The sequence below is a fragment of the Hemiscyllium ocellatum genome, chromosome 13 (assembly GCF_020745735.1).
Source record: "Hemiscyllium ocellatum isolate sHemOce1 chromosome 13, sHemOce1.pat.X.cur, whole genome shotgun sequence".
Taxonomy (NCBI): Eukaryota; Metazoa; Chordata; class Chondrichthyes; order Orectolobiformes; family Hemiscylliidae; genus Hemiscyllium; species Hemiscyllium ocellatum.
Window position 1 is genome coordinate 84,770,706 of NC_083413.1, and position 14,140 is coordinate 84,784,845.

The window sequence follows — 14,140 nt, forward strand, 5'->3', positions numbered from 1 at the left end:
CTGTATAGTTTGCTCTTGAATTGGATCTTCCAAAATGCATCACCACCTCCTGGATTGAACTCCATCTGCCATTTCTCTGCCCATCTCTCCAATCTATCTATTTTCTGCTGTATTCTCTGGCAGTCACACCTTCACTATCTGCTACTCCAAAAATCTTAGTGTCATCTGAAAACTTGCCAATCATGCAACTGACACCTTCCTCCAAATTATTTATGTATATCACAAACAAGTGTAGTCCCAGCACGGATCCCTGTGGAACACCACTGGTCTCCATTTTGAGAAACTCCCTTCCAATACTTTTGTTTCTTGTTGCCCAGCCAGTTCTCTATCTATCTGGTGAGAACACTCTGGACCCCATGCAATTTCACCTTCTCCATCAGCCTACCATGGGGAACTTTATCAAACACCTTACTAATATCCATGCAGTTCTTCCCTCAATCAGCTTTGTCACCTTCTCAAAGAATTCTATTAGGTTTGTAAGACATGATCTTCCCTGCACAAAACCATGTTGCATATCACTAATAAGCCCATTTTTTTCCAAATAGGAATATATCGTGTCCCTCAGTGTCTTCTCTGGCAGCTTTGCTACCACTGACATCAGGCTGACAGGTCTGTCATTACCTAGATTATCCCAGCCACCCTTCTTAAAGAAGGGGACAATATTAGGAATTCTCCAGTCCTCCAGGGCCTCACCCATGTTCAAGGATGCTGCAAAGATATCTGTTAAGGCCCCAGCTATTTCCTCTCTTGCTGCCCTCAGTAACCTGGGATAGATCCCATCCGGTCTTGGCTGGCCCAGACAGAGGGTGGCAGTCAATAGAAAGTATGAATAGTTGGGCATGGTGACCATAGTGTTCCACAGGGATCTGTTATGCGACCTCTGATCTTTACGATTTTTTATAAATGACTTGGATGAGGAAATTAGTAAGTTTGCTGATGACACGAAGATTGGTGGAGTTGTGGATAATCTGGATGGTTATCGTAGGTTGCAATCAGATATTGATAGGATGCACAGCTGGACTGAGAAGTGGCAGATGGAGTTCAACCTGGAAAAGTGCGAAGTGATTCACTTTGGAAGGTCAAATTTGAATTCAGATTACAAGGTTAAAGATAGGATTCTTGGCAGTGTGGAGGAACATAGGATCTTAGGGTCCATATCCATAGATCCCTGAAACCTGTCACCCAAAGACCGTTAAGAAGATGTATAAGTGATTTGGCTTTCCTTAGCATGGGGAATTGAATGTAAGAATCGCAAGGTTATGCTGCAGCTCCATAAAGCCCTGGTTAGACCACACTTAGAATATTGTCAGTTCTGGTTGCCTCATTATAGGAAGGATGTGGAAGCTTTAGGGAGGATGCAAAGGAAATTTACCAGGATGCTGCCTGGACTGGTAAGAGGTTGAGGAAGGAAAGGCTTTTCTCAATGGAGCAAAGAAGGATGAGAGATGACTTGTTGGAGGTGTACAAGATATTGAAAGGTGTACATAATGTGGATAGCCAGAAACTTTTCCATGCTGGAAATCCTATCATGAGGGGGCATAATTTTAAGGCGATTGAAGGAAGGTTTAGGGGAGATGCCAGCAGTGGTCGTAGAATCAGATACATTAGGGACATTTAAGCAACTCTTAGATAGGCACATGGATGATAGTAAAATGAAGAGTATGTAAGTTAGTTTGTTCTTAGAGATTTACTAGGATGTTGCCTGGTATGGACAGAAGGTCTTATGAGGAAAGGTTGAGGGACTTGAAGCTGTTTTCATTAGGGAGACTTAATTCAGACATAGGATAGTCAGAGGATTAGATGGGTTGGACAGTGAGAGCCTTTTTCCTCAGATGGTGATGGAAACACAAACAGCATCCTCCTGTGTAAAAAGAATGTTTATAGCATAAGTAAAATAACAGACTGTTTCTAGAAGAGCAACTGAAAATGTGTTGCTGGTTAAAGCACAGCAGGTTAGGCAGCATCCAAGGAATAGGAAATTCGATGTTTCGGCAAGTCAATTAGTTACTCAAACAAAAACATTAATGAGGGACAGCAACAAACTCAGGCTGAAGACCTACCAATATTTCCAGTCCTAACAGAACACATTCTAAAAGAATCATGAATCCTCAATTTGTCTGAGGGAGGGAGATGGGGTAATGGTAAATGTAATTACAGCCATAGTTTTTACAACGAGCAGATCCCCTTTAAACTTTCTGCTCCTTACCCTAAAATGGTGTTCCTTCATTATTGATTCTCCGCTAAGTTGGCCCTATCACAGATTCGGTAAAAACAATGACTGCAGATGCTGGAAACCAGATTCTGGATCAGTGGTGCAGGAAGAGCACAGCAGTTCAGGCAGCATCCAACGAGCAGCGAAATCGACGTTTCGGGCAAAAGCCCTTCATCAGCTGGAAGCATGGAGAGATAAGCTAGAGGGGGGTGGGGTGGGGAGAGAGTAGCATAGAGTACAATGGGTGAGTGGGGGAGGAGAGGATAGGTCAGGGAGGAGAGTGTGGAGTGGATAGTGGAAAAGAAGATAGGCAAGTTGGACCAGTCCGGACAAGTCATGGTGACAGTGCTGAGCTGGAAGTTTGAAACTAGGGTGAGGTGGGGGAAGGGGAAATGAGAAAGCTGTTGAAGACCCCATTGATGCCCTGGGGTTGAAGTGTTCCAAGGCGGAAGATGAGGCGTTCTTCCCCCAGGCGTCTGGTGGTGAGGGAGTGGTGGTGAAGGAGGTCCAGGACCTCCATGTCCTCGGCAGAGTGGGAGGGGGAGTTGAAATGTTGGGCCACGGGGCGGTGTGGTTGATTGGTGCGGGTATCTCGGAGATGTTCCCTAAAGCACTCTGCTAGGAGGCGCCCAGTCTCCCCAATGTAGAAGAGACCGCATCGGGAGCAACGGATACAATAAATGATATTAGTGGATGTGCAGGTAAAACTTTGATGGATGTGGAAGGCTCCTTTAGGGCCTTGGATAGAGGTGAGGGAGGAGGTGTGGGCACAGGTTTTACAGTTCCTGCGGTGGCAGGGGAAAGTGCCAGGATGGGAGGGTGGGTCGTAGGGGGGCATGGACCTGACCAGGTAGTCACTGAGGGAACGGTCTTTGCGGAAGGCGGAAAGGGGTGGGGAGGGAAATATATCCCTGATGGTGGGGTCTTTTTGGAGGTGGCGGAAATGTCGGCAGATGACTATCACAGATTCGCTACAGTGTGGAATCAGGCCATTCAGCCCATCGAGTGCACACCCCAAAACTCTGAAGCACGTCTCACCCAGACTGACCTCCCTACCCTTAACCCTGTGATCCACCATTTCCCATGGCTAACCCCCTTAGACTATACAGACCCAGATGCTATGGGCAATTTAGCATGGGTAATCCACCTAACCTGCACATCTTTGGACTATGGGAGGAAACCAGAACACCCAGAGGAAACCTATGCAGACACAGGGAAAATGTGCAAACTCCACACAGACAGATGTCGAAGGATAGAATTGAAACCAACTTTCTGGTGCTGTGAGGCAGCAGTGCTAATCATTGACCCACTATGCCACCCAAACGACATAGATAAAAGTATCACAGATATACCAATTTGTACATGAATGTAAAACTTAAGTGGAAAGAATATTTTGTAGGGGGTGTGGGAGATGTTGTAAATGATATTGGTCTGAAAGGGTAAATGCTAAACACACAACTGACGATGCCTTAAGGAGTTTGGTAGGGAAAGGAACCTTGGGATCTGTTATCATAGCATCTTAGTAAGAATGTCTATCTTACTCATGCACTTGAACCTGATCACTACCATTTAATAAATTTCACTTTGTTTAAGACAAAAGCCTTTTCTTCATAGACTACCTGGTGATTTTTCTCTTGATAATTTAGATGAAATAAGCTCAGTCAGAAAAGCAAGTTGTGGTAACTCTCCAGCCAACCATGTGTTGACAGTGGTTGCCATAATGTGGAGGTAGCAGTGTTGGACTGGGGTGGACAAAATTAAAAATCACACCATACCTGGTTATAGTCCAACAGGTTTATTTAAAAATATAAACTTTCGGAGTGCTACTCCTTCATCAGGTTTGCTAGTGGGGCAGGACACATAGGTGCAGAATTTATAAGAAAAAGATTAAAGCATCATACAACTGACAAACCTAGATGGCTGTTAATTCTGTCATCACTTAGAATAGTGATGCAGGTTTTGACTAATTAATATGTAAATCCCAGAAGTTACCACCCAGGATAACTTTATGGTTTTATCAGTAGATAAGACATCTCAGCTCAGACAATGCATTAAAGGTGTGAGGTTAGAGTCTGTCTTGTCCCAACCTGGAGTCAGACTGTTGGTATTTACAAAGTAGGAATTTATAAAATGCCACATTGACTGACTGACTTTGTGTGCTTTTCGAACAAAAAAAAAAGAATCTGCAAATACACCTGTAAATTCATCCCATGGATATGTGGGTGTCTGAGACAGAGAGTTTGCTTGCTTGAAAGGTGTGTATGCGCCAGTGTGACACAGTACTTTTCTGTGAGAGGGTGCGTGTGTGAGAGCGAGCGTGTATATGAGATAGAGTCTGTGTGCATTTGAGTGTGTGACAATGTGTTTGTGTGTGACAATGTATTTGTGTGTGAGAGTGAGTGTATGTGTGAGTGTATAGTGTGGTGGGGTCACCTGTAGTGTGACATGAACTCAAGATCGCAGTTGAGGCCATCCTCGTGGATATCGAATTTGGCTATCAGTGTCTGCTCAGTGCTTTTGCTTTGTTGCATATCCTGAAGTCTGCCTTGGAGTACATTTGCCTGAAGATCCAAGGCTGAATGTCCTTGAATGACCACTAAAGTGCTCCCCTACTGAGAGGGAACATTCCTGTCTGGCTATTGTTGCCTCATATCCATTCATCTATTGTTGTAGCATCTGCATGGTTTTGCCAATATACCATGCCTCAGGGCATCCTTTGCCTGCAACGTATCAGATAGACAATGTTGACCGAGTCACATGAATAAATGCCACGCATGTGATGGGTGGTATCTCCACGTGTAATGGTTGTTTCCATACCAATGACCTGACACATCTCGCAGTGGTTGCCATGACAGGATTACATGGTCTTGTGGTTGATGTTGTCCTGAAAGCTGGGCAGTCAGCTGCGAACAATGGTCTGTTTAAGGTTTGGTGGTTGTTTAGAAGGTGAGAAGTGGAGGTATAGGGAAGACCTTGGAGAGACACTCATTCTCATCGATAATGTATTGCAGACTGTGAAGGTCACAGCGTAGATTCTCCGCTCCCAGGATGTACTGGAAAACGAAGCGTACCCTATCAGTTATATCCTGCATCTGTCTCCTGAGGAGGTCATCAAGATTTGTTGCTGTGGCATGTAGGAACTTGCAATTGAGGAGCTGAGCATCATATCCTGTTCTTATGAGGCTGTCCTTCAAAAACTTCAGGTGTCCATAGCATTCCTCCTCATTTAAACAGTGTCTGTATATGGATTTTTTAAAAATATAGTTAGGGTGGCAGATTGAGAAGGACAGCATTGAGAGATTATCCATAGGTTTGCGTTCAAGTGAGATACTGAGGAGTCCATCCTTGATGGAGATGTATGTGTGTGTAAGAATGAGACTGATTCTAAAGAATAGTCCATGGTCAGTCTGATGGTGGAATTAAACCTGCTAATATCACTATGTAGCTGTTTCAGTGATTGCTCGCTATGGGTCCAGAGAAAGAAAATGTTGTCAATGTATCTGCTGATGGTTGGTGGTCCTGTGTAGCAAAGAAGTATTGTTCAAACTTGTGCATGAATATGTTGGCTTATCGGATTGCGAATTTGGTCCCCATGGCTGTTCCATCTGTCTGGATGAAGAACTGTTTGTTGAAGGTGAAGACATTGTAGGATTGTGTCTGGAGATTGATCAGTACTCAACACCAACAACTGCCAATCTGTTTATTCTAAGTGATCACAGACTTAACAGCCATCTGGGTTTGTCTAATACATTGCATCAGTTGTATGACATTTATAAATTCTATGTCCTATGCATTTGGCCCCACTAGCTACCTGACAAAGGAACAACATTCCAAAAGCTTGTATTTTCAAATGAACCTGTTGGACTATAACCTGGTGTCATGTGATTTTTAACTTTGGTTGTGATTAATATTGTACATGTACATGCCGCCAATGATTGGTTAAGATTTCATTTATCTGTACAAATATGACACTCATGAGTCACATTTTCAGACATCATGAAAGATTGCAGCTCATTTCTGATCATTTTGGAGGGGCTGCTCATCAACTTCAGGATTCACGTCAATCTATCTTTCTGATATGTAGTGAAGATCTCCTCTTGGGACTGCTTCTAGGTGAGGCCAAGGTGATCATACAATGGTCCAAGATGGCTGCAGCCCAAAGGAATGATCACTGTCTACTTGCCCCTCTCCAACAATGCTTGTACCCAACTAGCTCTTGTGCAGGAGCATGCAGCATCTACGAATACAATCGAGGTGTTCTGAGATCAATGGCCACTACAAGGAATTGAGAACACTCGGGACACCACAGTCAACAATTCCAGAATTTTCTATGTTTTACAGTTAGATTCTTTGTTTTATAAAGAAGGAAATATTCCACAGATTGTAATGAATTTTAGGATACTCAGGTCACTGGGAGGGAATGGTAATAGGCAAACAGGCTCTACATAAACTATTACCACAATCCCAGAATAAATTACACAAGCAAGAAAGCTTCTGAATCCTAAATGTTTCTGATCAGGACACCTCTTCAGTGTGGAAAGAAGAAGGTGTGCATGATTTGTGCTTATGTCTTTGTAAACCTGTGTCAGAACTGAATTGATGCTGAAAACATGATGAGATGATTTAAGCACTGACCATCTTAATACAAAAGGGCAATAGGTTACAAGATAAATAATATAGTTACAATAAGGATTCAAATATGGTCTTAGAAGAGCCAGGAGGGGGTAAGAGAAAGGCTTGGCAGAAGGGATTAGGGAGAACACAAAGGCATTTTCTCTTATTCCTCACATAAGTGTAATGGTCAAAGAAAGAGTAGGGCCAATCAGGGATAGCATAAGGAATTTATGTGTGGAGTCTGAGGAAGTAGGGGAAGCCCTAAATGAGTGTTTTGGTTCTGTCTTTACGAAAGAAACAAACTTTGTAGTGAATGAAACCTTTGAAGAGCAGGTGTGCATGCTGGAATGGATAGCGATAGAGGAAGCTGATATGCTGAAAATTTTGTCAAACATTAAGATTGACAAGGCACCAGGCCCAGACAAGATTTGTCCTTGGCTGCTTTGGGAAATGAGAAATGTAATTGCTTCACCACTTGCGAAGATCTTTGCATCCTCGCTCTCCACTGGAGTCGTACCTGAGGACTGGAGAGAGGCAAATGTAATTCCTCTCTTCAAGAAAGGAAATAGGAAAATCCTTGGCAATTACAGACCAATAAGTCTCACGTCTGTCGTCTGAAAGGTGTTAAAAAGGATTCTGAGGGATAGGATTTATGACCATCTGGAAGAGCGTGCCTTGATTAAATGCAGTCAACATGGCTTTGTGAGGGCAGGTCATGCCTCACAAACCTTCGAGTTCCTTGAGAATGTGACTAGAAAAGTTGATGAGAGTCGAGCTGTGGATGTAGTGTATATGGACTTCTGCAAGGCATTTGATAAGGTTCCCCATGGTAGGCTCATTCAGAAGGTCAGGAGGAATGGGATACAGGGGAACTTAGCTGTCTGGATACAGAATTGGCTGGCCAACAGAAGACAGCGAATGGTAGTAGAAGGAAAATATTCTGCCTGGAAGTCAGTGGTGAGTGGTGTTCCATAGGGCTCTGTCCTTGGGCCTCTACTGTTTGTAATTTTTATTAATGACTTGGATGAGGGGATTGAAGGATGGGTCAGCAAGTTTGCAGACGACACAAAGGTTGGAGGTGTTGTTGACAGTATAGAGGGCTGTTGTAGGCTGCAGCGGGACATTGACATGAAGCAGAGATGGGCTGAGAGGTGGCAGATGGAGTTCAACCTGGATAAATGCAAGGTGATGCATTTTGGAAGCTGAGTACAAGATTAAGGATAGGATTTTTGGCAGTGTGGAGGAACAGAGGGATCTTGGTGTGCAGATACATAGATCCATTTTAAGGGATCTATGTATCTGCACACCCAAATGGACAGGGTTGTTAAGCAAGCATATGGTGCTTTGGCTTTCATTAACAGGGGGATTGAATTTAAGAGTCATGAGATCTTGTTGCAGTCTATAAAACTTTGGTTAGACCGCACTTGGAATACTGCGTCCAGTTCTGGTCGCCCTATTATAGGAAAAATGTGGATGCTTTGGAAAGAGTTCAGAGGAGGTTTACCAGGATGCTGCCTGGACTGGAAGGCTTATCTTATGAGGAGAGGTTGACTGAGCTCGGGCTTTTTTCATTGGAGAAAAGGAGGAGGAGAGGGGACCTAATTGAGGTATACAAGATAATGAGAGGCATAGATAGAGTCGATAGCCAGAGACTATTTCCCAGGGCAGAAATGACTAACACGAGGGGTCATAGTTTTAAGCTAGTTGGAGGAAAGTATAGAGGGAATGTCAGAGGTGGTTTCTTTATACAGTTGAGAGAGCATGGAATGCATTGCCAGCAGCAGTTGTGGAAGCAAGGTCATTGGGGACATTTAAGAGACCTTTGGGCATGCATATAGTCACAGATACTTGAGGGTGCATATATGAGGATCAATGGTCGGCACAACATCGTGGGCTGAAGGGCCTGTTCTGTGCTGTACTGTTCTATGTTTTATGTTCCAAGTACAAATCAATTTTCAAAGATATGTCAACATTGTGCATTTTGAAAACTTACCGATATATATTGGAGAGTTTGAAGGCTCAGCAAAATCATCCACATACGAAATGCCAAACGGCTGAATTGGCACAGTCCCAATGCCCACTATTAGCTGGGCAATAACAATTATTATCCACACAATGCTCATATTGTTCAAGTGTACTGTGAACTTAGTACAGATTTCCATGCTTTGTGTCTGGTTCTCTAGGCGACAGGTGTCAATGCTGGAATAATTTACGTTTTCTGCAAGAAAGACAAAGTCATTTATTTCCACAGGGTTTATTACTTTTTGTTTTCACTTTTACCTTACAATTGGTGTGGAAACTGGGATGGGTTTGTGCACTTGTCTGGGAGCAGATTGATAAATGTTCCTTTGAATAGTCTTCTCTGGTGGATTTCACAAAGTCACAGAATTGTTATGAGGAAGGAGGAGGCCATTCAGCCTAATGTACCTTTACAGGCTCTATTGTGTTGCTGGAAAAGCACAGCAGGTCAGGCAGCATCTTTCTGTTATCCATTGCCAGTCTCCTGCGTTATCCTCATATCCCTGCACATCATTACAATGCAAAAAACCATTGCCTCAATTGAACCTGTTTCCATCACATTTTCAGGGAGAGAATTTCATAACAACTTGTTCTGTGACAGTTTCTTTTTCCACATCACCCTTGGTTCATTTTGACAGTCCATATACTCTCATGTTTGCTTCTTTTACAAGTGGAAATAGCTTCACTCTATCTATTCTATTCAGCCTGTTCAGGATTTTGAAACCTCTATCAGATCTCCTCTCATCCTTCCTCTCTCCATGGAGAATAGTATCAACTTCTTCAATCTATCTTTGTATTTAAGTATCTCATTCCCAGAATCATTCAGGAAAGGCTTTGGCCTAGAAGTATTATTGCTCGACTATTAATCTAGAGACACAGGTAAAGTTCTCTGGAACTGGAATTTGAATCCTACCTTGGCAGAATACAAATCTCAAATAATGGTTAGATTACTTACAGATTAGATTAGTTACGTGTGGAAACAGGTCCTTTGGCCCAACAAGTCCACACCGACCCGCCGAAGCGTAACCCACCCATACCCCTACATTTACCCCTTTTATCTAACACTACGGGAAATTTAGCACGGCCAATTCACCTGACTCCAATGAGAACCCATCTGGTTCACTAATATTCTTTAGGAAGGAAACTATTGTCCTTACTTGATCTGGTCTACATGCGACCTCAGAACCACATCAATATAATTGACTCTTAACTGCCTCTGAGCTGAAAATGTGTTGCTGGAAAAGCGCAGCAGGTCAGGCAGCATCCAAGGAACAGGAAATTCGATGTTTCGGGCATAAGCCCTTCATCAGGGCTTATGATGAAGGGCTTATGCCCGAAACGTCGAATTTCCTGTTCCTTGGATGCTGCCTGACCTACTGCGCTTTTCCAGCAACACATTTTTAGCTCCGATACTCCAGCATCTGCAGACCTCACTTTCTCCTCTTAACTGCCTCTGGGCAAGTTAGGGAGACAGGCAAAGGTAATAAATGATGGATCTGGCCAGTGGCAAAATTCTAGTAAATTGCTTCCACATGCTGACCAATGCATCCTTCCTATAATATGATACCCAGAATTGCATGCAGTACCTCCACTGTGGTGTAACTTGTCTTATACAAGTTCAACATTACCTCCCTGCTCTTGTAGTCTAAACCCATTTTATAAAGCCAAAAACACTAACTGTTATTTACTGCTTTTTCCACCTGAGCAGTCACCTTCAATGGTCTGATTTGTCTGATACCAATATCTCCACTGGAAATATTTTTAACCAACCTATTTAGATGTTATGACACCTCTGGAGCAGGTGGGATTTGAACCAGGCCTCCCCCACCCCCACCCATCTCTCTTTCCCCCTTTCTCCCTGGCAAAGGCATTTCCACAAATATCCCCAGCCTCCAATATGGATACGCCAAGCACATCATTACAAAAGATAAAATGACACATTAGCAACAACCCTCAGCCATAAGTGCTTAGTGGATGATGTAATTCAACCTTCTCCTGAGGACCCCAGTATCTGAGGTGCTAGTCCCAATTTAATTCACTCCACATGATAACAAAAAATGACTTGAAGGTACTAGATACTGCAAAGGCTCTGGGTCCTGACAAGTCCAGGAAAAATTTTGAATTAATCTCCAGCCGCAGGACGGGTGTCAGAGGATTGGAGGACAGCCAATGTGGTTCCATATTCAGACATGGAGTAAACATTAACCAATGAACTACAGGCAGTAAATCTAACCTTTAAGGAAGTAATTCTGAGGGATAGGGTTCTCTGCATTTGAAGAGACTGGGATTAACCATGTCAGCATGGTTTTGTTATCTGGATTATGGTCCTCTTGTTCATTGTGGGAGCTCAGGGACAAAGCTCAGGGACCCTGACTCCTTCACATGCAAGAAGAATGTCCCACTGCAGCTCTTGTTATAGCACATGACAGCTCTGGAGCTGCGGATGGACTCATTTTGGAGCATATGCAATGCTGATGGAGTAGTGTTTAGAACATTTAGTGAATTGGTTACACCACGGACTAGGATTGCTGAGGAAGAAAGGGAATGGGTGACCAAAACTCAAAGAACAGGAAGACAGTGCAGGTGCCCCTGTGGTCATCTCCCTTCAAAACATATAATACTGTTTCTGTTTTGGATTCTGTTGGGGAAGGTGGCACACCAAGGGAAGGCAACAGGAGTCAGGTTCATAGCACAGTGGCTGGCTCTGCGGTATAGAAGGGTGGGAAAAAGAGTGCAAGGGCTATAGTCATAGGGGATTCAATTGGAAGGGGAAAAGATGGGTGGTGCTGTGGTCGAAAACGAGACTCCTGAGTGACATGATTCCTCCCAGGTGCAAGGGTCAGGGCTGTCTCCGATTGGCTGCAGAAAATCCTCAAGGTGGAGGGTGAGCAATCAGTTGTCATGGTGCACCAATGATGTTGGTAAAAAAATGGGATGAGGTCCTACAAGTATAATTTAGCAGATGACAACAAAGTGAGAGGTGTAGTAGGTAAGGCAGATGAACTTAGGGCTTGGATTAGTACATGGGAGTATGATGCCATTGCTATTACGGAGACTTGGTTGAGGAAAGTGCATGATTGGCAACTAAATATCCCAGGATATCTATGCTTCAGGCGGGATAGAGAGGGAGGTAAAAGGGGTGAAGGAGTTGCATTATTGGTCAGAGAGGATATCACAGCTATGCTCAGGGAGAGCACTATGAAGGACTCAAGCAGTGAGGCAATATGGGCAGAGCTCAGAAATAGGAAGGGTGCGGTAACAATGTTGAACTGTACTACAGGTCTCCCAACAGTGAACATGAGATAGAAGTATAAATATATAAACAGATTATGGAAAGATGCAGGAGCAACAGGGTGGTGGTGACAGGGGATTTTAATTTTCCCAATATTGACTGGGATTCACTTACTGTTAGTGTTTTAGATGGAGCAGAATTTGTAAGGAGCATCCAGGAGGGTTTTCTAGAGCAGCATGTAAATAGCCCAACTCGGGAAAAGGCCATACTGGATCTGTTGTTCGGGAATAAGCCCGGCCAGGTGGTTGAAGTTTCAGTAGGGGATTACTTTTGGAAATAGTGATCACATTTCTGTAAGTTTTAGAATACTCACGGACAAAGACGAGCGTGGTCCTAAAGGAAGGGTGCTAAATTGGGGGAAGCTGAAAATGTGTTGCTGGAAAAGCACAGCAGGTCAGGCAATATCCAAGGAGTAGGCGAATTGATGTTTTGGGCATGAGCCCTTCTTCAGTAATGAGGAAAGTGTGCCAAGCAGGCTAAGATAAAAGGTAGGGAGGAGGGACTTGGGGGAGGGGCATTGGAAATGCAACAGGTGGAAGGAGGTTAAGGTGAGGGTGATAAGTGAGGGTGATAGGCCAGAGTGGGAGTGGGGGCAAAGAGGTCAGGAAGAAGATTGCAGGTTAGGAAGGTGGTGCTGAGTTCAAGGGTTGGGACTGAGACAAGGTGGGGGGAGCTGAAATGAGCAAACTGGAGAAATCTGAGTTCATCCATTGTGGTTGGAGGGTTCCTAGGCAGAAGATGAGGTGCTCTTCATCCAGGCGTCATGTGGCCAGGGTCTTGCGATGGAGGAGTCCAAGGACTTGCATGTCCTTGGTGGAGTGGGAGGGGGAGTTGAAGTGGGTGGTTGGGTTGGTTGGTCCGGGTGTCCTAGAGGTGTTCTCTGAAACGTTCTGAAAGTAGGCGGTCTGTCTCCCCAATATAGAGGAGGCCACTTCGGGTACAGTGAATGCAGTAAATGATGTGTGTGGAGGTACAGGTGAACTTGTGGCGGATATGGAAGGATCCCTTAGGAGGGAAGTAAGGAGGGAGGTGTAGGCGCAAGTTTTGCATTTCTTGCGGTTGCAGGGGAAGGTGCCGGGAGGTTGGGTTGGTGGGGGGGGGTGTGGACCTGACAAGGGAGTTACGGAGGGAGTGGTCTTTTCGGAATGCTGATGGGGAGGGGAGGGGAGGGAAATATATCCCTGGTGGTGGGGTCCGTTTGGAGGAGGCGGAAATGACGACAGGTGATACGATGTATATGGAGGTTGGTGGGGTGGTAGGTGAGGACCAGTGGGATTCTGTCTGGTGGCAATTGGAGGGACGGGGCTCAAGGGCGGAGGAGCGGGAAGTGGAGGATGTACAGTGGAGAGCATCGTCGATCATGAGGGGAGATTGCAGTCTTTGAAGAAGGCGGCCATCTGGGTTGTTCGGAATTGGTCCTCCTGGGAGCGGTGAAGCCGAAGGAATTGGGAATATGGGATGGCGTTTTTACAGGGGGCAGGGTGGGAGGAGGTGTAGTCTAGGTAGCTGTGGGAGTCGGTCGGTTTATAGTAAATGTCCGTGTTGATTCGGTCGCCCGAGATAGAAATGGAGAGTGGAGGGAGGAGTCTGAGGTAGTCCAGGTAAATTTAAGGTCGGGGTGGAAGATGTTGGTAAATGGATGAACTGTTCAACCACCTTGTGGGAGCACGAGGCAGCGCCGATACAGTCATCGATGTAGCGGAGGGAAAGGTGGGGGGTGGTGCCAGTGTAGCTGCGGAAGATGGACTGTTCCACATATCCTACGAAGAGGCAGGCATAGCTGGGCCTGTGCGGGTGACCATGGCTACTCCTTTGGTTTAGAGGAAGTGGGAGGATTGGAAAGAAAAGTTGCTCAGAGTGAGGACCAGTTCAGTCAGTTGAAGGAGGGCGTCAGTGGAAGGGTACTGGTCGGTACGGCGGGAAAGAAAGAAGCGGAGGCCTTTTAATCCTTCGTGATGGGGGATGGAGGTGTACAGGGACTGGATGTCCATGGTGAAGATAAG

At 44.8% G+C, this 14,140-nt stretch overlaps 1 protein-coding gene across 2 annotated transcripts in view; it reads right to left on the minus strand.

The window, feature by feature from the left end:
* Positions 1–14,140, minus strand: part of LOC132821637 (solute carrier organic anion transporter family member 2A1-like) — a 151,357-nt gene that overhangs the window by 84,548 nt on the left and 52,669 nt on the right. For both annotated transcript variants that reach the window (XM_060834345.1, XM_060834346.1), the window contains exon 4: positions 8,820–9,044. In XM_060834345.1, coding sequence (XP_060690328.1) covers positions 8,820–9,044 — 225 coding nt within the window. The remainder of the gene's footprint in view (positions 1–8,819; positions 9,045–14,140) is intronic.